At 44.6% G+C, this 27,706-nt stretch overlaps 1 protein-coding gene and 1 long non-coding RNA gene across 4 annotated transcripts in view; one reads left to right on the top strand and one right to left on the bottom strand.

The window, feature by feature from the left end:
• TAF4 (TATA-box binding protein associated factor 4) overlaps positions 1–16,650 on the bottom strand; it is a 35,926-nt gene extending 19,276 nt beyond the window's left edge. For all 3 annotated transcript variants that reach the window (XM_042884792.1, XM_042884793.1, XM_042884794.1), the window contains exons 1-2: positions 16,329–16,650; positions 13,444–14,532 (exon numbers count right to left, since the gene is read on the bottom strand). In XM_042884792.1, coding sequence (XP_042740726.1) covers positions 13,444–14,532; positions 16,329–16,647 — 1,408 coding nt within the window. In that variant the 5' untranslated portion in view covers positions 16,648–16,650. The remainder of the gene's footprint in view (positions 1–13,443; positions 14,533–16,328) is intronic.
• Positions 16,046–26,963, top strand: LOC122187358. The gene is made up of 3 exons (XR_006181285.1): positions 16,046–16,109; positions 26,521–26,615; positions 26,873–26,963. It is a non-coding gene; the product is annotated as an uncharacterized LOC122187358 (long non-coding RNA).
• The last annotated feature ends 743 nt before the right edge of the window (positions 26,964–27,706 follow it).

Below are 27,706 nucleotides of genomic sequence, written 5' to 3'. Positions count from 1 at the left end.
AAGGAAAGAAGGAAAGAAGGAAAGAAGGAAAGAAGGAAAGAAGGAAAACACAGAAGTTTTCTCTGACAAACATAGAAACCAGGATAAATAATCATTGCAAGAGCTGGAGTTCAGAATGACCACTAAAAGCTGCTGCAGACAGAGCAGGCATCTGCAGGTCTCTGCTGGCCGAGCAGGCCGGCACTCCCACAGCAATGCTACACGTGGCAGCCATGCTCAGCATTAGCAATGCACTTCTCCAGGACCCTCACATCCAGCTGGGGGCTCTGAAGGAGTTTCACCTGCAGTCAGCACACACCTGACTATGAGGTGTGCCCATGCTCCTCACTGTGCACAGCAGCACGCAGGAATGAAACACTTTGGTACCTGTGAAATATAAAATTAAGCTAGCATCCGCTGGATCACAAGCGATAGCGTCCCTTTGTGATGATGACCAGAAGAACAGATAGGTTGAAAAAACAGATTTTGCTCATTACCACACTCACAGATCAATTCAGAACCACGACTAAGGACTGCAGCCCTTTAATAAATGTTGTTTGGGGTTATTTGTTTGGTTTTGTTTAGCTGCAACATATGGAGAAGTTAGAGAATGTATGCTCTTGAAATCACATGGAAAACAGACTTTTCTAGTCTTTTAAAGAAATCCTCTTCTTAAAGAATAACTGCAAAACCAGGCTCGGAGAACTGCTAGGCAGCAAAGAATCACCTTCAAAACAGACACAGGCCAATGTTCAGAAGGAATGTCCATCTCAGAAAAGAATAACTAGAGATTGACACTTCAGGCAAAGGAAATCAAAGTTCTCACAAGTATCTCTACAAAAGAGGGTTATTGATCACAAAGTCCACTGACATCCAGCAAATCTTCAAATCCTATCTAGATCTGCCAGGGAAGTTCTCCTACCATGACATTTTACCATCAGAGCAGCGGTGCCCAAAGCTCTCAAGCACACATTCCTTTGCAACAAGATGCTGCAAACATCTGACCTGGCAGAAAAATCTGACAGTAATCATAAGCAGACTGTGCCATATTAGTAGAAGAAAGCTTTGTAGTAGTATCTTTTCTGTATTGTTAGAAACGATTCTTTTGCTATGAAAAGGAAAGAAAGTGTCTGCAAGGTTAAGCAACTTGCAATCATACACAACAAAAGCCATAAGAAGCAAAAGGGTCAATGCTATTTAGGTGATCTGATGAGACCTCAGAATGACAAAACCTTGATGAAAGGATGAAGCTTGAAGATTTCTCCAATACAAAAAAGCTGGAAAAATACTGGAGAGAGAGCTGGAGCAAAGGATAGCTGCCTATTGAAACTACAGGAAGAATTTTCTGTAGAAATTCTATGATAGCATCCCTTCTTGTAGAAAAGGAAATGATAATCTGGCACAGATGTCAATGTTATCAAGGAATCCTCCATTCCTCCTCTTATGATACGTGAACTGTCTGTAAAAGTTCTCACTATATAGGAGTGAAAAGAGAGAAAAGGAGAGAAGAACCTACCAAAGTCTACATGCATAGGTTATTCCTCTGCAAGTTCCCTGCAGCTCACGACAGTCTGAGTAACTAAAGAGAGCTTCCCTTAACACAAGACAACTGAGGGAAGATTTAGAATTACTTATATATGTCAAAGGAGAGCTTCTGTAATGAACTGTCAGACACAGAGCACTCACGAAGGACAATCTATACACCAGCTCACGAGGAGTATTGATTACAAACAAGATGAATAGCACAGAACTGAAGTTGGCAACAAAGCTTTGGATTAGCTGTTACTGAAGATGTGTTCTTTTATACCTGTTGGGAGACATGCACCAACATATTAGATGCACTGTCAGTTCTGGCAACCCTCAGGGCATGATGCTGGCACACCAATACCACTCAATATCATCAGGGACTTGGATGATGGAATGGAAAACACTCATCTAGCTTGAATAGGACAACAAATATGGGGAGCTGCTGATAAGCTAGAAGGGAAAGCTGCAAAGTCCTGAAGCTGGGAAAGAAAAACCCCATGCAATAGTGCAGGCAAGAAACTGAAGTAGTGGCTCTACAGAAAAAAGCACAGGGGTCCCCGGGGACATGAGTTGCACATGACAGCAAGTCTTTGCAGAGAAGAAAGCAAACCACATACTGGACTCTAGTAGTATGAGCATAGCCAGCTTGTTCAGGGAAATGATGAGTCTCACTAACTGGCACTTGCAAGGTCACATATGGAATACCATGTTCGGTTCTGGGCTCTCCAGTACAGGAGAAACACTGACAAATGGAAGCAAGCACTAGAAGGGTTAGGGTGCTGGAGTTGGCCCCAGGCAGTCTGACCGAACTTTGAATCTCACTGCACTTAGAGCAGAGGCTTAGATCAAGTGATCTTCAAAGGTCCTTCCCAATCTGAATTACTGCACAACTCCAAAAAAGGGTGCCAAGTAATATCCACAGACTCAAAGGGAAAGAGAAAGTCCCTTGGATTTGACATGACATATTGCTAGGTCTGTAAAAATGGGTCAAGACTTCAGCCGAGCTTCCATTAATCGCATTAATGAATTTACATCAGTTTTCCTGTCACACACAGACTTGGACAGTATGTCATCAAGACATCAAGATGGGACCGCACTAGGAATGAGGGAAGCCCACACACAGCAGCAGTTTCCAGTCATAGCCATCACTCTCCTGCCCAGACCTTTCCTCCTGTCGTGGATTTCCTTGCTCACTGTGGCTAAGAGAGTGTGGGGGGAAAAATACTGTTTAGGTGCTCAGAACCTCAAGTGATCCATGCTGCACAACAAATCCAGGAAAGGAAAGGAAAGCCTTCACTGGAGCTCTCTCATCAAACCCTTTGTCGCGGTCGGCGATCCAGGCTCTTGAGTTTCATGCACCGACTTGGTTGGTTTGTGACACTGCATTGCTTAAGTGTGCTGTGCAGGTATGAGCTCTTGCAAAGCTGCCAGCTACAAGAGAACCCAGCACTACCTGCAACAGACAGCGTGCACAATTCCATCTTCCCAGCACATCTGCTGAGTCACACGTCTCAGAGCCGGCAGCTGCGGGCAGTTAGAGCTGTCCAGCACACGGAGCAACCTGCCATCCCGCACCAAGCGCGCCGCTGCACTGCACGGTACATCTGAAGAGTGGCTGCTAAATGCTCGGCACCTGCTGTGCTTCAGGTAGAACAAAGCTGCATTTTACCTGCTTACACAGCCCAGAAGTTTTGGAACAGCATTACTTTACCACAGCACTCCACTCACCTACATTCAATCTGCACACACAGCACAGACCAGAACCAAAATACTGTTTCCTGAACAGCTGATCTGTGATTATTACTAACAGAAGTGAAAGAACTGCCTCAAAAACCATCACAGATCCTGACAGAAAATGTTCTGTAAAGGCAAGTCAACAAGTCCATGTTATGAAAAGTTGTTTGTTTTATTCCTAATATGAGTCAGAAGACAAAAGACAATCTCATAGTGAAAGCTTTTACTTGCTCTCATTATGCAAGAGCTCAGCTTCGAACTGCACAACTTCACCATGCTCTCAAGAAGTGAACAACTCGTACAGCACTGACCCCAAAGCCTTTCAGGAATATAGCTAAAGGAATCACGTCACACTAGCATGCCAAAAAGCCTCTGTATTTAACAGTGATCCCATACAGAGAAATCTTATCTTCTTAGCTGGAAAAATGTGTATGCAGTGTTCTGCCAAACACCTCTTCTTGTACAGCAACATTTAGCAAATGCTTCAACAACGTGATCCGAAACTATTTTGACTTTTCTGGAAAGGTATATTCTTTGATAGTGTGTTAACATTCCTTTCTATCAAGCACGTAAAGCCAAAACAGCGGAGAGCTGTCAGACTGCAATGCAATCATCACACAGATCTGTCCTTAGACTGGTGCAGAAAGAACTAAGAAAGGAAAATACTACCAGGCTCTAAACCAGCTACTTTAATTATGTATCTCAAAGGGACTCTGATGTAGCTCCACCACTGATTTCAATACACATGCACCAAACAGCAATGCAGTTATACCAAAATCTGATCTGCTTTTGAGAAAGACATAAAATAAGAGGTCGTTAATTATTTCCACGTTATTCTAAACAGGAGATTTTAAAACTCAACCAGTCTTCATTTCTGGCACAGAGGTTTTCTGGAGCAAGGTGCATCAACACACTACAGTGGTTCATGCACAGGATGAAATGGAAATGTTCAAGCTTTGAACTTAGCACAGCCTGCAAACAAACACAGAGTGAGGAATAAAGAAGTAAATCCACATCACCTTCCTTCAAACAGCAACACCTCAAACCAAGCACACCACGACTGCTCTACTCTAGGTGCACCCTGGGCGATTTTAGGCAGTGATGGGATCCCCTGCTGGTGCTGCCTCTTCAATTGGAGCCACAGAGCCCACGCTGGACAACAGCTACCAGGAGAGCCTCACAGGAACCTTCACCTCCAATCCCTGCAGAAACACCCTGTGGTTTTAAGGCTGTCATCACCAATGTAGAAATCACTCCACTTTGAGAATACGCTATGCACAATGCCCATGAGTTCAAACACAAACCAGCGATGGGGCCATGATATTACACACCACTTTGGCTGACAGAAACACTTATTAAGTAGCACCAACTAGAAGAAGAAAAGTATTTTCTCACCTCTAAGCCTGCACTCAAAGCTTTTAAACAAAGTGAAGTCTAGTTTTGAGTTTACTAACCATCAAATGCACAGTCCTGAGTAATGACTAAGCTTAATGACTGGGTATGACTAACACTTATAAATAATTAGTGCCTTCCCTCCCCTCCCCCACAGAGAGAGGAAAGAAAACCAAAGGATATGCTGAAAAAAAGGAAGAAAGGTAGGAAACACGAGCTTGAGGTGCATGGCATGAACACTTGCTTCTTTTTCCAGTCCACCCTTAACACTACTGCAAACACAACCACACATGTGTTTATTATGAACTAACAGCTGCTCAAGCTTTCCCATAAACTTCTGCACAACTGAGCCACTCTCAGCCTTCCTGCTTCAGACCCCGTCCCATCTCCTGCACCAACCTCTCCAACACACTTCTGGTCCTGTTCTGTGACTCTTTGGCCACAGGTGTGCAATTGCTCCCTGTGGCTCTGACTCATAGGTGCAACTGGTCCCACTCGCCACACGGCTGCTTACGCTAAATGCACCCGATGCTGTAACTCCTGGGAGATGCATTCTGTGTAACCCTACCTTGCAGAAATACCCAACTAATTGGCTGAAGGAAGGAGCAGGGATGGCTCAGTGCAGCCTTGCTGCACCCCAAGCCATTTAGGAAGGACAGGAGCATGGCAATAAACCTCAGAGCTCAGAGTTGTTTATTCTCTGTCACCTGGAACACATTTTGCAGCCAAACCTGCACTGGGTGGCTGTACAGCATCCAGCACATGCTTTATTCCATGCATAAGCACAGGGGTGGTTTTTAACAGCTCAGCTACTCTAGAAATCACGTGTTAATTGAGTTGTAATGATAATCTAGACCACTTTAACTGAAGTGGCTTCATTCAATAAAACGTCGTGGAACAGTCCCACTAGCCATGTAGAACATTACACAGTGATGCTAATTCTAATTTACCAGTTGTCCAGGTATTGGCTACAGCACACTATGGAAAAAAATATATTTCAGTAATGAATTTAAGGAAAAAAGCATCAAAATCAAAGCCAACTGCTGCTAACAAATTACAGTTCTAACATATAAATAGTTCTATATGGACAACAAGTTACTCAATTTTTTTTTTTTTATCAATATACTTTTCTAAATACCTCAAAAAGAACATGGCAGCAGTCAAATCTTGCACTAACTCCTGTATAAATACAGAGCAAAAGCAGTGTCCCTGGGTAAAAGGATTTATAATCTATTTATGCATTTTGCTGAGAGTCAGCCTTTTATATTCAAAGCATAACCTTCTATTACTGGTAATACAAGAACAGAAAGTCGTATTTTTTAAATGTTATTTCTAACCTGACAACAACTACAGGGCCAGAGATTATCTGTATTTGTACACAGCTTTAAGAGCAGAGCTGCCAAAGTCTGCCTATGCAGAACACACTGCAGGGGCAGCACTCCTTATAGGTATCACTTAGTTCTTGATTAGATATTGATAACCTATACTATTACACAGAGATGATAATAAAAAAATGCCCTCATCAAAAAGAATCTATACTGAAAAGACTTCCAGGCATACGGAAGGCCTCAAGAATTATTTCAGTTTACCTTAGATACTACTCTGAGGACACATGAAGAGAATTACTCTAAGGCAGAAGAAGGCTCTGGCAAAAACTTGGCCTTCGGTTCCTTGACACTGCTATGCCTCCAGGAAAACACCAGCATTTCTGGAAGGAAACGACTGCAGCATAGAACTGGGGTAAAAAGTCAAGATTAAGCTGAGGCAAGAGAAGGAAAAAAAGTCAATTCCTCCTGAGGCAGCAGTGTGTTTTTTAGGGTAACCTGTTCACGTCTCTTTGGCCTCAATGAAAAAACTCCATTTAATTTGAAGTATGGGTGATGACAATCTTTACACCTGTTTAAATTACAGCCTCTGCATATAGTATTTGCACTTCTCCCAGCCTTTCAGGTGGGGATGGGACCATTTTGCCACAGTAATTCAGTTACAACCTGCAGTGTGGACATAACCACGTCACATGAAGCACAATTAGTGCATCATCCACTGCCCTTCTTTTAGCAGGAAGAGGGTTGGTACAGCAGAACCTGAACCCAGACGAGAAAGATTGTACAGCTTTTAAGTCTATATCAGTATAAACAAACAGCAACTTCTTGAATTCAGCTAAAATCCTGATTAGTTCAGAAGCAAATTCAAGTTAAGGCATTATCAACTTGTAACAACACAAAAGACAAAGCCTGAATATCCCCAGAGTCCTCACTGGAACAGCTGCACACAGCCTGCCCATAGGAGACAGCCATCCTGAGCCCACAGAGCCCACAGCCCCAGCAGCACCAGGGGAAGCTCTGCCACGCTCAGTGACGAGCAAACAGAAGAGCAGCCTGCGAAACACTGCTGCGCATCCCTTCCTATTGCCGTGTTCAGCTGTGCAAAAGACAATTTCCAACTTTTTCTTTTCCCATGCATCTCATTTCTTTAAATATTTCTCACAAGAGATAACACGGCGAACAGTGAAATCTGACGTGGTTCCACCCCCTCCCAGCTGGCAGAAGCATTCCTGTTCCCACCAAGCCATGACATCACACTCCAGGAGTGGATTCAGACAGTTAAAGGGCGTTGCAAACCTTATAAAAGTTTCAATACACAAAACCCCTGGCAAGAGTGGGTATTTTCAGGCAAAAAGTTCATCTCAGACATTTCTGACCAAAAAAAACCCCTGCAAATAACAACCCAGAAATATTTAAAATGCCCCATTTGTTAGCAGCTTCTCTCTCTGCTTCATAGCAAAGACACCATCAGCATCCCATCACATCACTTCCACCAGAGCAGGCCCTCTGCAAACCCCTCTCTTCTCTGTGTTAAAGCCCACTTAAGCCAATAACTGCATTTTCAACTGTGTTCCTGAACTACTCCATGCATTTCTTGGGATTCTATTTCCATATCATTTCCCAGAGCAGAGAAGACAAACAATAATAAGGACTTTCATGCAACAAAAGGTTTTGTTTGAAGAGAGTTTGTGATACCTCCTCATTTGTGTCTTCAGTGCACCAGCACCCAAAGCAGTCACAGTTTCACCTTCAGCTGCTATCTGTGCTGCAGCACCCTGTGTGAGTGGCTCAAGCCCTGGGCAGCAGCCAAACATGTGGTCCTCAAACCAATCTGCTGCAGTTACAAGCGAGCCACATGCATTCCCAGGCGTGGAGCATTCATTCAGCTCACCGAACACACCAACACCACAGAGCATCCTGAAGCAGCAGAGTGCAAAATGCCTCGAAGGAAAGATGCACTCGTTTGTAGTTTTTGTAGTTCCCTATCGACAGCACAAGCAGTGTGACCCCAAAACCCCCAAAGACCACAGTTTGAAGTCTAGATAGATCTATAAAACAAATCCACACATGCTCTTCCAAAGATTGCTGGGGACCAGAATACACTCTGTAACAGAACTGAAAGGTAAGTAGTCAAAGTTGGTAGGGTTCAAAGCTTAGGAGAAGCACAACTGCATTTCACATTAAATCTCAACGCTTAGAGACACCTTTATCAAATGTACAGAAACAAAGCGTTTATTGGCTTCGTGACATTCATTGTAACAGCAGCAACAAATTCGATCACACAGCTCTCATTTTTAAGTTCTCTAGGGTACAAAGCTAAGCATGCAGGATTCCTTAATTAAAAAGTCGCAGTGAGAACAAACACAACTTTCAGTCTGGTGACATATGGCAGATCTGATGTAACAGATTTCAAATAAAGCAGAATGTTCCTTTTGCTGATGCATGATTTGAACATGAAAACCACCCCTCACCCAGAAGAGCTCAGCAGCACTGATCCACAGTTATCTTTCAGAAAGAGAGAGCACTTCACACGCCAGCTACAGGACTCCTAAGCTCAAATCTTGGCTCAATACTGATTCCTTCATGGCCTTCAGCAAGTCAGAACTTCTCCAACTTGCTCTTTCCTCCAGCTTTAAAGCAGCATTCATACTACTTTATTTATCAACCACATGAGCATGCTGCGAGGGTTAAGCTCTGTAAAATGCCATGAAAGTAAAACATACTATAAAAAGCTCCTATTATCACTGTGCATTATGCTTTTTTTTTTCCTAACAAAATACAGCCATGCCAGCACAGTTAATAGGCAAAACATCAGCAGCACGTGCACAACGCAGGGCAGCTTTCATCAGGATATGTTTGAACTCGCTTCCCAGTCAGTGAGAAATAGCAAGAACTACATTCCACTACTTCACATTATTTCTTCTGTTTCTTTCTGCGCTGCTTAAGATTATGGAAGTAGGCATTTATATTTTTATTGTTCCTAATTGGTTTAGGCACCTCTGGGGTACATGTTTTAAGCACAAAGTAACCCACAGAACGCCATCTTCAGTTGGAAAAAGTAACACAGAATATTTTACAACTTAAGTGTAGTCTGATTCTTCTTATCCTATCACCTTTTCTCCTTAAATCCACTTGCCTTTCCCAACAGCCTAGAGCCCAACTCATCACCAAAGGAAACTGTACTAGCACCGCAGAAATTACTTTTCAGGGATACCAACTCAAAAAGTAGCACTGCTCAAGCAGACAGGACCTGAATACCTCTTAAATTAAGCGTGTGTGTCGGTAGTTTTCCCATCCTAAGGTCAGAAAAACCAAGGACTGGGACATCAGAGTCCTTACTGTGCAACGGACACAAGCTGAAAACCGTTGGTTTGAAAGGGAAAGTTAACTGCTGTAGAAACCAAGTGAAGTATCCCACCTGCAAAGGGTGAATAGTAGTAGGCCATGCTCCGAGGTCTGCTGCTGAACAGCACCGTTCACTCCTGGACAGTATCAGCAGTAAGCTGGGCCCAACTGCAGGGCTCACCTACAGGTGAGCTGTTAGGAGTTAGCTGTTAGGAGTTCTAGAACCCAACTTCTTAAAGAGGCAGTCACTTTCACAGCTGAGAAAGGACCCATCCTGCAGCCACCACAGAAACAGCACAAGAAAAGCCCCCCAAAACAGAATGTGGTGAAGGAAGCCAAGTCTCACCCCCTTAACCAGCTGCTGGGGGATGCAATGGAATTTTGTAAAAGCAGTATGGGTGTTTTATCATTAGATAAAAAGTGAAACGAACTTGTGATAGCTGTTCTACTGCAGCTGACTGACTGCACTACTGGAAACACAAATGCTGGCCAGGAGCTCCAAAAAAATCTGCACAACCAACCTATCCCATCTTCAAACAGAATTAAGTGTCACAACTTTGATTACTAGGGAAAAAAAAGACAGCCTTCAGGATCAAGCCAGCAATTCTTTGTAAGCATTGATATTATCTCAGAAAATAAAAGAAAAAGAGGGAACTGAGGGAAGCAAAGGTGTCCAGATCTCATTGACACCTAAGCTAGAAAACGGTCCAGAAGAGCTCCCAGCCACATTTAGTTCTTCCTGCACACATGCAGCACTTCCCAGTCTGCCCCTGCCCTATGAGGGACTTTACAGGTTATCAGGAGATGCCTGTACACAGAAAATGAAGTGGAAGAGATTAACAACATAAAGCACCTCCAAGAACAGAAATCAAATCTTTGAACCCTCAAGTTGACAACACTGTTATGGTGAGCATAACCTCTTGGACTTTGGTTCTGAAACTATTACAGCATTGCAGGAGAAGACAGTATTTTAAAGGGAGCTCTGAAAGCACACGAGTTGGTCATTTTACAAGGTGATTGTACCACGTGCAGTGATGGCCTCGAGTCACTTTGTGAACTCCTACATTGCACAGGTTTAATCTTAGGAAATCCAGCAGAAAAGAGCATCTGTAACAGGAAAACACTGGCAATGCTTGAACAAACTCATACATTTCCCTACCTCTTACCAGATGACCGTACACGACACGTTTCGTATATTGCTTGAAGGACTCCAAAACAAAGAACCAACTATGATTTATTTCCAGACACAATTTCAAAAGATGCTGCATCTTCAAAGTAGCATGTATAAAGAGAAACAGACGTGGGTTCCTCCCTCCCTGTCCCCTAGCAAATTATTTGTCAACATTTCTGTCTCTGCTAACAAGCCATAAATAAGTTTACTCTTGGACATTCACTACCCTGATCTGCCCAATTGGACCACAAAGCACAACAGCCCTCTTCTTCAAAGATGTAAATAGTGGGAAACTTATCAATGCACAGATGCTTGGAGTAGCCCAGTTTCTTTGGGAAATGATGGAGCAGAATGCAGTAAGCTCACAACCACCTCATCCCATTAGCAATCCAAACACCTCTAATCTGGTCAGTTGATGTTCGTTACACAGTCACTTCAATAAGAGATAAAGCATCAATCTTAAAGTAATATATTTTAAAGAGTGTTGATCAAACATTTTCTACACGCTCTTTTTAAGAGAACATTAGAAACCTTTAACCAAGTTCCAGGCTTACAACATTTTATATTGTGCTTTTCAGCTATGTGAAACTGTAACAGTACTTTGGAGAGCCAGAAACAGTATATCAAGACATGAAAATAGCTATAAAACACATGCTTCTCATTGGTCAAACCTCCACAAGAATTCTGTGGGTATTTGTAAACAGCAGTATAAAAAGTGACACGTTCAGTCTCTAATCTCAAGCTGTTTCATGCACTGTCTTATAAAACCATCAGCACGCAGCGCTAACTTCAAGCATACACCTATGGCTGCAGATTTGGTGCATGCAGTAGACGTTCAACATACAGGCACTACAGCTGCACTTTCATATTACCAAGCTGCCTTTAAAAATCTGGCCTATCACAATGTAACTTGAAATTACATCTCAAAAACAGTCGTCTATTCTGCTTTCACTATGAATGCATATGAACACTTCTGAAGATCAGAGCACTTGCAGACACTAGATTTTTCTGCAGTGCTCAGCCCTCGCACCTGTGAGATGCTTCTGAAAGCTCAGCATCCATCACTTGCTAAGTGTTCTGCTCTGCAAGATGTGCTTCACTCAAAGTACTTGCAAAGTTGGCTATATTGGCAAAGTACAGAAAATCAACCAAAGAAATTAAAACAAAAAGCAACAACTGCTACACTGAAAAGAAAAATCATTTCCAGTATTAAGCCTGAGTTACCACGCAAGAATTTAATTTCTACGTATCCACTCATGTAGGTAGGCTTATGTTACAAGTCATGCTATTCTTCTGAAGTTATAAATACTCTTATAAGTGTAGGACAGACAAGAAAAGTGCTTAATAAAAAAGCCCAAGTGTTTAGAAACTATATTGCTTTACTTTGATCTATCGAGACCTCCAAAGTAGCAATTTATGGCCCAATTATGCTTAAGGACTGGCAATGCTGCTTCTAAGTGTAACACATTTCAGTATGCTATGGTGGTTTGAAAACAGCAGCTACCTGGAAGAAAGGTCCCACTGGACTCAGTGGTAGTATTTTTCCCATAATCAGATTTATAATGCAGCATTAGTAAAAACACAGGTATACAAGGCAAGGCAATAGACTGCAAGCCTGAAAAATCTGATACGCTGTGGCAATAAATAAGGCTTTTCCAGCCTACCGACCTACAAGCTCCAAATCAAACATGAGGATTTCAAGGTTTGAGTTTTAGGATGTTTTTCTTTTTCAAATTAGCACCATGTCTCATTCATATTATTCATACAGGGAATAATTCTCTACACACACAAAAAATGAGGAATATTTATGCCACGTACAGAACGCTCGACAGACTTCATCAAACTGCACAGCATCACATATCACAAATAACACATTACCCAAACAGACAGTGTGTAGTAATGCAGCCTGGCTTCTGGTCTGCCTTACTCAGCAGGTGCACTGCTTTGAGGTCGCTGAGGTGTCCCAGTAGGTGTACTTTTACAAAGACAGAATGAAACAGGCGATACACAAATGCTGCTGCCTTCATGAGGCACCAGCAACAAAGCACAGTTAGTTGCTCTCTGAATGCTATCCTGAAAACTGTGAATACTGAGAATACACCTATTACTACAGACTATCAAAAAGACAGAAAACTACGTGTAGGTTCATGTGAGTACTTTCAGTTAAAAACGAAACTGGATACATGTACAGGTTCAGCTTCAATATAAGAGTAAACATGTAATTTTAAATGCACAAATCTAGGATATTTAAAGAAGAACAGAACAGTTCTCAAGCCAGAAATGCTTCTAGTCCTACTTTTTACTCACCCACTGTGGTCAGGACTACATTCCTTGCCCAGAGATGCTCTGCACTAAGCACGATACTAGCTACTACAAAAGCTGCAACCCTAGACACAACAGGGTGAGGTAAGGACAGAGGGAGACTGCCTTTTGTATCAGAACTACAGTGACTGAAAAGATCATCATAAGCTCCAAATGTGTGAGTTTTTAAGTCACGCTTTGAAGGTATTTAAAGGAAAAGAAGGTAGTTTTCTTGTGTTGTATCTGCAGTTTCTCTATTCAAGAGAGCTCTACGGTACCGGGGGCATGCAGGGACAGAGTGGGAACAGAACAGCATGCAAAGGTTATACAAACTACCAACAAAACTGCCTTAAAACGCCTTCTGTGAAAATGAAATAGCAGCACTTCATTTTATAATGTTTCATTGTCATACTTGGCAGTTTGCAGCTTCATCTGCACTCAACATTGTAAAGAGAACACCGGACAATTTCCAAATAATCATTGCACACAAGACATTTTTGGTCACCTGAAAAAATACACTAAGTAGTGGAATGCTACTATGCTACTACACCACACCAGACAATTCCCACTGTTAAATATAACACCTTTTTTCACAACTAAACAGCAAGAGACCTTCCTCCCTGCAAGAATCACATTCCCGAAACAAGAAGCCCTTGAGCTTCTGCTTACCTGGTGGTAACTGAAAATTCTGAATGTTAGTGGGATTCTGAGGTGGCTGAGGCAAACGAGGTGCTAAAACTGTAGGAGTCAAAGTTGCTCTGATTCCACTCGTAGTTGCTGTTGGAGTCCTCGGTAGAGTTTGTGCCACCGTGTTGGCAGTGCCTTTAGCCATTCCCGTAGGGGTGCCAGGTGCTGCAGGAGGTATCCCACCAGGATTGGGGGCAACATTGGTGAGCCCAGCTTGCATAGTTTGCCCAATAATCATGTTACCCCCTGTAGTACTGGGCTGGCCAGCAGTAGCCAGCGTTTGCTGTTGGGATACTGCCTGCACTATAGTTTTAGGAGACTCAGATTTGATGACCTGTGTGGTAGGAGCCGTCGGCACGCTGGAACCAGACTGGCTATTCACAAGCGTTGTTTGGAGGGAAACTCCAGATCCCACAGTGGCTGTAGCAACAGCAGGAAAACTCCCCACACTGATGGTTGAATTGATCACAGTATTGCTCCCATTCTGAGTGGCCGCGCCAGCTGCGGCTACCGTGGGTCCTGCCGTGTGAATCGGGGGCCTCACGAGTGTGACCGTAGGGCCCCCACTTCCAACACTGGGTGGCGGCTGTGAAGAGATAACTGTGGGCGAGGAGGAAGATGCAGAGGACACAGCAGTATTAAGGAAAGAAGTCTGGATGACAGTGTTGGAAGCTGACGGCAAAACAGCGTTAACAGTATTTCCTTTTCCCACAGATCCAGGTCCATTGTTAACAAGAGGGGCAACAGCAGGTGCAGAAGCGGGGTTGGCGGTCACTGGAGTCCCAGAGAAAGCAGCACTTCCTGTGTGGTGAGAGTTCATCACCACGTTACTACCATTCAAAGTTTGCACTGTCGTGGTCCCAATCTTGCCATTCCTGGTAGACAAGGCAGTCGCCATGGTGCTGATAACCACCGATTTGCCCTGACTGAGGGTCCCTGGAGCAGCAGTGACTTCGGATCCTCCTGCCGCTGCAGTGGTGGTGCTGGTGCTCGTCGTGGTGGCTCCATCCAGAGCTGAAGTCTGGGACCTGGTGTTATGATTAATAACACCTCCTTGCACTCCTCCTGCTCCTGCAAAACAACAACAAGGTTAAACAGAGAGAATGAGCGGGAGGAGAACTCTGCCAAAACAGAACATCCTCCCTCATCACCAAGCCTTCTCCACAGAGCCAAGAAAATGGGACAGCATACAAACTGAAGATGGATTTTAAGACGTTGTCCTGGAGCTTGCAATTTCCCATCAAATACTGACAGGTTCAATACAAATGATAACATCCTCGCTCTCATCACTACAGTGCACGAAAATAGGGAAAACAGATTTGAAATGGACAGTGGAAAGGAAGAAAGAAGATCATCTTAGACCTCTTCTCCATTCTAGAGCCTGATAACACACTTATCAGAAGGGCTGCAACTGCAAGAGGGGAAAAAGGCAATAGAAGACACATTAACAAAACACATTCTCTATGCCCAGCACATGTTACCCACTAATCCTTTCATCTCCTACAGAGTTAGAGCGGGAGGCTCCACGACAACAAAATAAGAAACTTGAAGGGAAAGAAAATCATCAGCCTGACAAGGTAAGAAGTACTGCAAGACCTGGAGAGGTCTACAAGAAGACCGTGCCAGCTTATTACAGAATTTGTTCTGTTGTATCTGAAGTTCCCACAGCCAAAGACAGTTATAAAATAAATAAATAAAAAGCAAAGCTGATTTTAAGAAGGCACAAGATGATGTAGCTTCTTGTCCTGAATAATCCTTGTGCCCCCCCCGAGGAGGCCTGGTGTTATCACCAGTAACATCACAGACAGCCTGGATCCTGGCCCTAAGCAGACAGAAACGGGAAGGCAGTAGTGACAGGCAAATATTGAGATGTACGTTGTAAAGGTGAAGGAGGTCCTCCTGGAAGAGCTTCATTAATTGTGACAGAAGGGCTGTTGTATCTTCTTAGGCTTTAGCGAGAAGAGAAAAAGCAAAGAAGAATGAAGTATAAAAACGGGGGGAGGGGAGGAATTGCAGAGAGATTCTGGGGAGACTTCTTAATTGTTGTGGCTATTACTATTCCCCCGCAAACCAGCTTACCTCCATTCCCAAGGGGTGAGCCCTCAGTCCCAGCACCGCCGCACACGGAGGGGGCGCAACCCCAGGCGGGGTCCCTGCGCCCCGACCCCCCCCTCCCCGCTCTGTGACACCACCCCCCCCCTTGAGGGCAGCGCGGGAACGGGCGGAGCGGAGCGTCCCTCCGAACCCCCGACAGGAGGGGAGGGGGCTGAAGAGAAACAGCGGGTGGGGGGCAGCGTTCCGAGGGACTTCCTCCCCTCGAAATCCCCCCTCCCAGGCTTCCTCCTCTGCAGGAAATAGATGTCATGATTAATGACACCCCCAGCGCTTCGGGGAGGGGGCACGACGGAGAGGGATTCCCTCCGCAGCCCCCACCTCTGCAGGAGGAGGTTGGGGGGGATGGGGGGGGGGAGGTTGGGGGCAGCCCCGGGCCGCGCGGTACCGCCGTCACCCCACGGGTGGGCTGTGCGCTTTCAACCCCGCCGACGGACGGAGCAGAAAAAATATATATAAAGAAGAAGGGACGGCAGAGGAGTGACACGGCCGGGCCGGGGGAACCGACCCCCACACACGCGACAGAACATCCTCCGGTGAGCGGGAGGGAAAATAAAGGGGAGGGAACGCGGAGCCGCGCGAGGGGACGGGCGGCGGGGGGACACGGCGCGGGGAGGCCCCGCAGGGCCGATGCCCACCTCGGAGCCCCGGGGGTGCCAAAGCGCCGAGGGGGGAGAGGGGACGGAGCGGGGGGGAGCGCGGAGGGGGAGGGGAGGCCCCGCGCCCCCAGCCCTGCCCGCGGCACGGCACCGTACCTGCTTTTGTGATCTCCGGGGCGCTCAGTCCCATCTTGCCGCCGCCGCCGCCGCTCTCCGTTTGGGCATTCGCGCTGCCTCCTACTACAACTCCTCCAGGGCTGGGGCTAGGGCTGCCGCTGCCGCTGCCGCCGCTCACAACATGGTTCCCCAGCAGCCCCCCAGCGGCCCGCAGGGGCTCCTGCGCCTTGTGGTGCTGGTGGTGGTGGCCGGAGGCCGCCAGCTGGGACTCTAGGGAGCCCACCAGGTCGCTCACCACCTTCTCATCCACCTCCGTGTTCAGGAAAACCTCATCCAGCAGATCCGAGCCCGCCGCCATCTTTTTTTTGGAGGGTTCCTGTGAGCTGCTCCCTCCTCCCCCCCCCTCCCCTTCCACTCCTCCCTCCCTCCCTCCCCCCACCCCACACACACACACTCGGCCTCCCCCGGACTGCGCACGCGCGCGAGCCCGGCCTCACATCACCGGTCGGAGAGGGATTCCGCTCGTCGCTGATTGGTCGGCGACCGCCTATAAAAGGCGGCGCAAATGGCTGAGAGGGCTGAGTCGGGAGTCGGGCGGCAGTGGCAGAACCGCGCCGGGAGTCGGGGGCGGGCGAGGGGAAGCCGGGAGGTGCGGGGCGAGCGGGCGGGGGCGGCGGTTGTGGTAGCGGAGAGAGCTGTCGTCGGGCGGGCGGCCGGGCGGCCGCGGCTCTTTGTCTGCCTCTGCCCAAAATGGCTGCATGTTCTCCCTGTGTCCGGGTCTCCCTCGGCGGCGCGAGTCTGAAGGGCGCCCCACACCTGTGCCAGCTGCGTGTAACTGATCCACCGCCGGCGGCGGAGGGGGGGGAGAGGGCGGCCCCGGGCGAGGAGGAGCGGCCTCTCCGTGCCGCCCCGCGCCGAAGCCCGGAGCGCTGCCCGCGGAGGCGGCTGCAGGCCGGGAGCGGCACCTCCGGCCCCGAGCGGGCTGACTCAGCGCGGCTGAAGGCTGAGCGGAGTCCTGGGAAGCGCGGCCCGAGGAGGCGGTGCGGTGCGATCTGAGCGCTGGGAAGGGAGAAGGAGGAGGGGAGGGGAAGGAAAAAAAAAAAAAAAAAAGAGAGGGAGATGACAATTTTAAACAGTCCACTCCCAGCGCCGAGCCGGCACCGCGAGGCGGGGGAGCTGCCGCTCCGGGGACGATCCCCGGGTGTGTGTCAGCCCCGCGTTACACCCCCGCCTCCGCTTAACCCTTCGGGGAGCGGCGGCGCGGGGCTGCGGGGCCGCAGGGCGGAGTGCACTTTGACCCGTTGTGCAACCGCCGCGGAGGAAGTAAATAAAGCGCGGATCCAAGCCGCTGTCTTTTGCTGGCTGTTCTTTCTAACGAGGTGTGTTAACTGAACGATAAAGCGTAGCACGTGTTAAGGGTTGTCAGGCTTAAAATAGTAGCTCTTGTTTCGGTATTATCAAATAACTCCATCTATTCCCGAGCGTAAAGGCTGGAGCTGTGAGAGCAGCTCTGCACCTGCCGGTGCCCAGCACTGACCAGCCTGTGGCTGCCATAGGGCTGCGGAGGGGACTGGGAGCTCTGGGTGCTGGGAGCTCAGGGACTGGGCTACTTTAAATAGGTCAGGGATGAGAGGATTCGGTACTTAGGGCTGCCCAAAGATGGGTGTCAGTGCTGCTTACATTACACATCTGTGGCAGTGGCTTAATTTGCAGTGCTATGACACAAAATAAAAAATAAAACTGGCTTGCCCAATGAGTGATAGGAACAATGCTGAATTACAGTCTCATGTCCTGCCCTGCCTGCAAATATGTGAGCACATCTACAAGAGATGTTTCCCGAAAGCTCACACTGGGGACAGCAAAAAATGAGAGCTGTTTATCTTAATGGATGGGCCTCAAATAACAAATAGGGTGAGCATCTTTAAATCTAGTCTTAACTTTAACATAAACTGTGTTCCTATTACTGTTCTGGTTTCTCAAATCATCCTTTTACCTGCAGAAAATGCTCCTCTGAGTTAACGTTACTGCACTGAGCTTTTCTGAAGGCTCCGATCACTTAGCAAACAGGCACTGACAGAAGGGGCCACGAAGCCCCAGTGAGAAGTTTAAAATTAATCTTTTCTTGAGTGTTTTGTATTCCAAAGCTTTTTATTTTCTGTCTGGATAGGTTTTCCCAGTTGTCATTCAAAACTCAGGGGAGTTTTTCCTCAGAAGATGCCCTCTTCCCTTCTCTGACTCTTACTTCCCACTTTTTTTCCAGGTTATGATGCTGTGAAGTAGTTGCCTGTTGCTTAAAAGGCAAGAAAGCTGCTTCAAGTACGGTCATCTCTATCACTTTTTTCCTGCCACAGTCAAGTATATTGCTAGTTTTAGCTATGCTGAAATTCTATAAGCAACATACCAAAGAACTATCTGGAGTAGAAGTCTCTTTGCATTCCCGACATAGTGGAAGAATTAATCTACTCAGCTGCTCTAGTGATTTATCGGGGTTGGGGTATGCTAGGCTTAAGCTGGAGCCACCTGAAGGTGCAGTGGCTGCACGTCTTTCTTTCACAGCATCCAAATAGGAGCGCGGCCTGGAGCTGGGACACAGCGTTGTTGGGAGCAGTGTGAGAGATGGACTGAATTATCGCATGGCAGTGGTAGTCAGCACGAAGGGGCAGAGCAGCCTGCGTTCTTCTACTGATTGCATTTTAGGACAGCTGGAATGCAGCTTACAGTTGCATACAAAATTAGAAATAAAAGCCTAGAAATCATCATGTCTTTGTTCTAACACTTTCTTTATTAGTATACCATATGGCATATTTACCATATTAGGTAAATGACTGTACCAAATTACAAGAGCAACTGAGATGCATTACAACTTGTGCATTGTAAGCGTGTAGCATTTATTACTGAATAATTTATCTTTTCATACTCTGCCTCTCGTTTGCTATTGGAAGTCACTTTTTGTCTGGGTTCTTCAGCACTGGGACTCCAGCTCCTCCAATTTGTATTGCTCACCTTCTGTTTTAAACTGTGTAAAAAAGAGCAACTAGCATAAGAATCGTGGCAATGGATTGCTGGTACTTACTGGTGTTGGTGCAGAGTCAGACTCTCTATATAGGAAATAGTATTTATTGCACCCATTAGCAATTACATCATAAAATCTTGAACATTAGAAGCAAGGATGGATTCTCCCTGGTGTCAAAGAGTACAAATTAGCAGGAGCTATACAGGAAACATAGAGGGCTGTCAGTTCTTTTAACATGCTCTGTTTTGCATATTATTATTTGAAATACTTATTTTCTTCCCCTAGAAGTAGACTGTGTAGACTGTGGCACAGAGACTGTCTCAGGATACAAGTGCTAATGCAATTCTCTATTTTCTAAAACCTGCAGTCAGCTGAGAGTTCCTTACAAGCCCATCCAGCAGAGATGACAGCAATATGGATTACTGTAATAAGGGATGTGTCAGAAGAGTCTGCAGTTTGGAGATGGCTTGGGGGAAGAAGGGTAGTTGCCTTTGGGTGTCTGTGTGCAGCTCCTACAAGTCTTAACTGCCCAGTCACAACTCTGAACCCCCATCAGTAAAAGAATGAAAACCTGATTATGATGGTTTTGATTGGTAATTTTTTTTTTTGCTCTCCTTCTCTGCTCCTTTTAATGTTCCCTGCCCAGCCACTGATAATTTAAAATGTTGAAAGTTACTTGGGATTGGTGGCAAATGCAGTGTTAGGGCAGACAAGCATATGGAGAAAAATAAAACAACTTCAGTGCCTCTTTTCAGTCTCTGAACTTTACTGTCTTCTCCTTGGAAAAATGAGATATTGTTAAAGTCTTGGTGTTAAAATCCTGCCATCCATTGGTGTACATCAGCCATCCATTGGTGAATCTCTGAATAAGCCTAAGGCTCCTACTAACCAGGGATTAATTCAAAATTAACCATGGTGTGTTCCAGGGAAATGCCTTAATCCTCACATTGTAAAAGAAAAAGAGGTGGACAGTAGGTTTTGACAGAAACTCTACAGTTCCTTTTACTGTGACCATACCCACTTATGTCCTATTTCCAGCTAAGGATGCTGTCTGCCCTGGTGGGTACCAGACCACTTCTGCAGCTACAGATGTACGACTGCAATTTGGTGTCAGAGGTATCTAACACAAGGCTGCTATGGAAGAGGTGCTAAAACCACCCACTGAAGTGTTTATGTATGCATAACAGCTATTGGAACTTTGTAAGTGAAGTGGAAAATTCTTTTTTTGTTTTTTTTTTTTTTTTCTCCATAAAAGATACCAGCAAGATATATAGTGAGATATACTTGTTTAAATATGTGACAGTGGATTTCCTCCTTTTAAAGATACCTGGTTGTTGGAAATACATAGAAACAATCAACAATCTTTTAAAGAAAAAGACCTTACGAGCTAGATCTCAACAAGAAAAGTCAGCTGAACGCTGAAATGCCTTGGGGATCTTCTCAAGTTTTTATGGGATGGTTTGAAGGCTGCATCCCTAATAAATGCTGTATGCAATTCATATGGGAGTTATTTCAGTATGGCAATACTGAGACCTCCCAAAGTCCATGCAGTTCAACATCTTGTGCCCAAAGGAGGGTGCCCAGGGAATGTACAGTAGGATAAAGGATCATTGTTTAAAAGCCTCCCGGGCTTTACAGTATAAAAGAGCTGTGGAATACTGTTTTTCCTTCCCAACTGCTCTTAATCTAACTTGTCAGGCTTGCTACTGCTTGCCAAGATTGGAAGTATCAATATCCAGATTCATCTGTAAGGAAAGAATTGGGGAACTTTACTAAGATAAAGAACTCATACAAGACAATGGAAGTTTCCAATGACACATCCCAGCAGCTAGATTTTTTTAAAAAAGCAAATATTCTGAATGGAGATTACTAGCAAATGTCCAGAATAATGTCTGTTGAAGAGACAAGAAGCAGACACGTCAATAAAGACTTGTGTTTTATTTGCTATGAAAAAAAAGTTGTGTAAGTCTACATGTTTCATGGAAAAAAATATAATGTTACTAAAAGATTAATGGTCCTTCTGGACACTACAGTTAGTTTCAGTAATTTCACATATTTTGAATTTAGCAAATGATTAGAACTAACTAAGCAAAATAAAAATGCTTTCTTCTCTAAGCAAATTAAAGTAACTTTTGGAAACTTGAGTCCCTGTTTCCAAATGATACTCTGACAGAATGTCAAGAAAATGTGCCTACTGATCGGTCTCGTTATTACAAATCCAATTTGCACATTTTACAGTCTGGGCTTCTTAGAATACGTTTGAAATATTCCTTTTTTACTGAGAGGTGGTCTTCTCAGCTTTGGCTTCAGTTCTGGGACTCTTTGTGAGTGAATTGTTACCCTGACAGTGATGTTTTGTCAACAGTATATGGTCAGAGGTCTGAGCCATGGCACAGTGATACAATGGAAGTTTCAGTTCTGGCCTCTGCTGAACCCTCTTAACTCAGAGCTGTTCTTCCCTGTCTTACCAGTATCGTTCAATATCTCACGTTCTGTTCACCATTACTCACTGTTTACTGTTTAAGCAGTATGGATCACTGCTCCTTTTTCTCATTTATGATTCCCCGCACTGGAAAACCAACAGGTAAATCAACCAAGACCCCAATGGCTCTTTAAAGAAAGATGGGTAATTCTAATCTAATCTAATCTAATCTAATCTAATCTAAATCTAATATCTTCCTGACCTCCCCAGCTTCTGCTGTGCTAGCCACAAACTGCCTTGTATTTCCAAAGGGGAATATAGGCACAGCCTCACCTTTCTGAGGATCATCACTGGAATCCTGCAGAAAAAGAAAGAAAAGATGAAAAAGGAGAGGAGAGGAGAGGAGAGGAGAGGAGAGGAGAGGAGAGGAGAGGAGAGGAGAGGAGAGGAGAGGAGAGGAGAGGAGAGGAGAGGAGAGGAGAGGAGAGGAGAGGAGAGGAGAGGAGAGGAGAAGACTATGGACTCTGTGAGATCTCTTGAGATGCAACTTATTCCAGTTTTGCACTATATGCACTCTTGGGCTCTATGCAAATTCCTTGGCTTCATGCTGTTTTTAGTATATTAATCTGTTCACCAGTCCGAGTTCAACTTTTCTACATGTTGCCACTATCAGCTGGAACAATTGCAAACATAGTTACCTGATAAAAGATAATTAATTCCTCTCTACTCCCTAGAAAGTGTATTTGGGGAAATAAGGGAGATGCCAATCAATACCTTGTAAAAAAGGAACACAGTGTTTACTAACGTGACCAGCTTGAGGTAAACAGTGAGCTACAGTTTAAACTAGCTGTCAGCAGCTCATTCTGAAAGGTATGGTCTGAGTGAAACAGATTCAAAGTCCACAAGAAGAGTTTCCTGTCTATGCCAAGATTGTTTTCTTGATGCCAATGTGTTGCTGTGCATCGCCTCCTCATCTTTCTAATCACAGAATCATAGAATGGCCTGGGTTGAAAAGGACCACAATGCTCATCCAGTTCCAACCCCCTGCTGTGTGCAGGTCGCCAACCACCAGATCAGGCTGCCCAGAGCCACATCCAGCCTGGCCTTGAATGCCTGCAGGGATGGGGCATCCACAGCCTCCTTGGGCAACCTGTGCCAGTGCCTCACCTCCCTCTGTGAGAAAAACTTCCTCCTAATATCCAACCTAAACCTCCCCTGTCTCAGTTTAAAACCATTCCCCCTTGTCCTATCACTATCTATCCTTGTAAACAGCCATTTCCCTTCCTGTTTTCATCTCCTTTATATGCTCCTTTGTGTATCAGATAAAGCCAGAGGAGATAGGAACCCAGAAGGCGAGATGTTACTACGCTCTCCGTTCTGTGCATCAGAAGCAGGGCAGCATGCACTTACATCTGGAGCTCCTTGGGGAGCTGAAGGCTGCTGGAACTTTTCCAGTCAAGACAATAAGACATACCTGGCTGTTGCCTCTTTGCACCCTCAGGAGTTTTTACTAGATACCTAAGAGCTGGCCAGTCATGGCAATCAGCTTTATCCTCTTTCTTCATGTGCTGCCCTGCACTCACACATCTTCAAAAAAAAAAAAAAAGAAATGAACCATAAATGAAGGAATTGAAGAGAAACCTTCATCTTGCTTGGTTTTGGTCAGTACCACGAACAGGTACGGTTAGTGCTATGCCAGCTGTGAGACAGCAGTTGCTGTAGATGAAAGTATTTGGCATGTGATTGACATTTGTTTTGTCACAGTGCCTGGAGATGGTAAGTTACAGGAACAGAGCGGGAAGCATTCTTTGCTCCTACGCCTTTATCTAAATCATTTACAAGCCCCGCGGTGCTCCTCTTCTTAAACAGTTGTTATTTAAAAGGAGGATCATGTTTGTGCTCCAATATACACACTGTAGCTCAGCAATAAGAAACGCCAAATAGAATGAACAGGGCAGAGTTGGTAAAACTTTCAGCATGCGTAACACACATACATTGAGACCATATTCCTGTAAGTTTTAATTGAAGGAATAATCACACGTGCAAGCATTTCTGAAAGTCGCCTTCAGGTGACAGAAATGGCTGAAGTGCTCCAGAAATGACAGAAACGGCTCCTTGCTCCAGCCCCCATCAGTCCGCCAAGTGCTCTGAGCTGTATGGGATGGCAGGAGCAACCCGACTGATCCTAGTGACATTATGAAGAAAACAGACACAAAATAAACCGAACTGGAAAGTTAGTGAAGACAGAAGTACAGGAACAGCACAGTGTAAAGTAAAACACAAAAGCAGTGTAGTAAAGGAGGTTTGTTCTGATGATTATAATGAAATGAGATTGTATCTTGACGTTTTGCGGACTTGGAATGCAAAAAGTATGTAAGCGAGTTTTTGCCAAGTTTATTTTAATGAATTCTCCGTATTAATTGATTAAAATAAATCATGCTGTAGCTTCTTTATTGGGCTGCCTCAGACTTAATGAAAGCACAGCAAGAAAGGCCATTATCCACTGTTGGTTTCTTCTGAATTCTCCAGCAGTACAAAACAGTCAGGGATAGCACTCCAGACTGTAAGTTACTTTCTTACCCTACCTAAAATACATCCTCCCTATCAGAGACAGAGTTCAAGGCCATGCCCCTATTCCTTTAACAAGCTTTTGCTCATTTTTGAAACTCCAAACTAATCCAATAACTCAATTAAACATGGGATAAGTTCCCACTGCAACTTCTGAAGCAGTCAGACAAATATTTTATCTCTCGTAACGCAAGATGGGGAAAACTGCCAACCCCAAGGAAATGACACTCCAGATGGAGGGCCAAGCTTTTTATGTTAACTTATTCGTAACTGTCAATTTTTTTTTCTGCATGAGGTTACTTGCAATACTCCTTCATTACTGCAGAGTTCTATATAGTGAGTCATTGTTATTTAATTTTCTAGCTAGGACAGTAAACCCATCCATCTGCGTAAATGAATCATTTATTAACAACTGGACAAAATGGCAAGCAAGAAACACCACATCTCATTTAGAGAAGACGATTCGGTAGGGAAGTGACGGTTTGTACGTTCTTCTGCAAGGAAGTCCAGTTGTTTTTATGAAACTGTAAACCTTGTTTCCCTTATTTTCAGCAGAGCAAAAAAGGGAGCTAGTTTTGCTGCTCTGTACAGCTTAGTGGGCCAATAAATTCACTCATTCACTACTGCTCCTTGACATGCAGCAATCTACATGGCATTGTACGACTTGGCAGCATCCCCAACAAAACTCTTCAAACTTAACTTCCTTGTGACCCTAACAGCTATGTCGAGTTACACACTGGGACACTGGGTTTTGTTTTGGTGCGATCCTCCAACGTGCTGGCTCTTACCCAGTAATAACGAGTCACAGAACACAGAGCCCTTCAACCTTCTCCTGCCATTTGTCTGCTTTCAGGTGTTCTAAGTTCCAAACGTTGCAATTCATACGGACCACCTCTCCTCCAGGAGGTATCGTCCTCTTTTATACCTGGGTGGAGCAAGAAGCCACCTGCATCACAAAGGCACTGAATCACTGATTCTTGTCCTGCACAGACCAGACAGCACTGTTATCCTACTACTGCTCAAATAGTTTCAGATAGTTGTTAGAAATCATTCAGTACTGTCATTTCTGGGTTCTAGTTCATTCTCTTGAGGATGCAAATAACAGATTTCATGCAGTTTATATTAAAATATGTTCTTTTTTTTTTTTTACCAACTCACAACATCACTCTCATCTCCACCTCTGGTTCTTTATGCTTCATCAACAATTAAATTGTTTTAGATCAATTTCTGCTCTGAGTTATAGTTGCCCAAACTTTTTCGTTCAAAACGTCCAAACTTTACTTCCCAGACAGCCTTTAGAAGCTCAGGAGTTTGTCACACGTGATGTCATGAACAGAGAAAATGCTGCTCTGTGACGTGGAGAGTCCAGGGCAAAGCTGCAAGGCTCTCTGGAAAACCAACCAACAAACAAGCAAGCACATTTAGATGATATGAGTGTGAAAATTGAAATGCTAAATCTCAGATGTTACTATTAACGTTATGCTATAGAAAGAAAAAAAAAAGGTGGTTTAAAAGTATATTAAGAAAATCTTTGCCATACATCAAGTAACTGAAAAACAATGTATGAAATACAAACAATGCAAAAGCCTTGCAACAGTAAATGTCAGAATTTTCAGGTGGATGTGGGAAGAATGCACACCAATACCACAGCAGTAAGAAGTGCCAGTTAGAGGCAACCCGCCAGAAACTCTGCTGTCTTAAGTGAAGACTGATTTATAATGCAGCTTCTGCAAAATGAAGGAGATTAAATGCCAGTTTATTGTTATAGAAAAATAAATTACTTTCTGAAGCAGCACTAAAATCCTATTGCTATGAATTAGCCTTACTAATCTTGGTATTTTTAACATAAATGTGAATTAAAACTTTGAACTTCTTGCTTTTTAAGAAGTCAAATAGCAAACAGAAAGGAAGAAGAAAAGGGTGAATATTAATTCACATCCTTAAAGACATTTCTGAAACATGCCTTTTACAGCTAGTCAAAGAGCAATTCAAGCTATGAAAACTGCAGCAGATGTTAGGCAGGAAAAGAACAGCATACTGCCGAGCCTAGGTAAAATGATACATTACCTAGCTCAACAGAAAGAGGCAAAACCTCCTAGATGTTTTTAACACACGTAAGGAGAGGGAGATTCATTTCTTTGGCTTAACAAGAGTCCACTACAGAACATTAATGCAAATGTGGTCCCCGTCTCACATCTAATAGAGAACCTTCTTCCTCTGTGTTCCAGCCTAGTGATGTAGTTGTCCTGTGAGTCCACCTGCACCAGCAAGAATTGGCCCGCAGGATCTTGGTTCAGCCCTATTCAGGCCTCATCCCAATGAGGTAAGTAGTGTTCAGTTCTGATAGCCTGAATGTACTCCACACTTTGTGGAGGGAGAAAGTAGTATTAAAACAGGAGGAGCTCTTAAAGAAACACTGCTATGGAGACTTCCGGAAACTTTAGGCAAGCCCAATTAGTAAAGATAGACTTCTATGCAATGAATGGTAAAATCTGACACCCTGAAACGTCTAGAGGTCTGAAATATGCACCAAATGCAACAACTCATACTCTCCAAAACATATTATCTTGTTCTGAAAAGGCTGCCCCCAAAGCAGTGCATCAGGCTGTTCTCCTGGCTGCTCCTCCTTCTCTCCACTAAGACCACTGCGAAGTGTACAAGAAGGTCTCTGATCTCATGCCAGAGAAAACTTGATGATCCCATCCCCTGATATCGGAGCATCTCAGGATATACAGAGGGTCGTGATTCATTGCAAGGCTAAGAGGCAATGGGCAAAAACTGAAACACAAGGAGTTCTGTCAACATGAGGAAAAACCGTGACTGAGCAATGGAGCAGGCTGCCCAGAGACTGTGAAATCTCCTTTCCTGGAGATATACAAAGCATCCTGGAGGCACTGCTGGGTACTGAGCTCTAGGGCACCTTCCTTGCGCAGAAGGCTGGACCAGATGACCTCCAGAGTTCCCTCCAACCTCAGTCATTCGGTGATTCTGTGGCTTCACCATACCACTACAGAGCAGCCTATGCAGCAAAACAGAGACCTTTCCTAATGGAACTCTGCATTTCAGGCTACGTTCAGTGTTCCCCACTGTCCTAGATAGTTATCTCTTTTTTTGTCCTAATTATTTCTAAACTTAGTTCTGAATTCTCTCACTCATCTGAATGGAAGATAGATGCCTAAACACCTTTTTTTAGAATCTAGGTCTGGCTTATGAGACTTCATCCTTCGATTTTTGTGACCAAACTGCAAACTTCAGCTTCACCAACCTTTTTTTTTGTTGTTGCATCACTTATCATGTCCATTTACTCAACTTTCTGAAAGGATCTCTTAAAATTACCTCCATCTCCCAGAATCCATGTACAGTTCACCATCTGCTTAGCCAGGATAACTTTACTTTGCCATTTTTTATTCAGAA

Source organism: Lagopus leucura, unplaced genomic scaffold (genome assembly GCF_019238085.1).
Source record: "Lagopus leucura isolate 7727_CA_CO unplaced genomic scaffold, USGS_WTPT01 Super-Scaffold_100045, whole genome shotgun sequence".
Taxonomy (NCBI): Eukaryota; Metazoa; Chordata; class Aves; order Galliformes; family Phasianidae; genus Lagopus; species Lagopus leucura.
The sequence above is the reverse complement of the archived record's forward strand: the minus strand, read 5'-3'. Positions and strand labels throughout refer to the sequence as shown.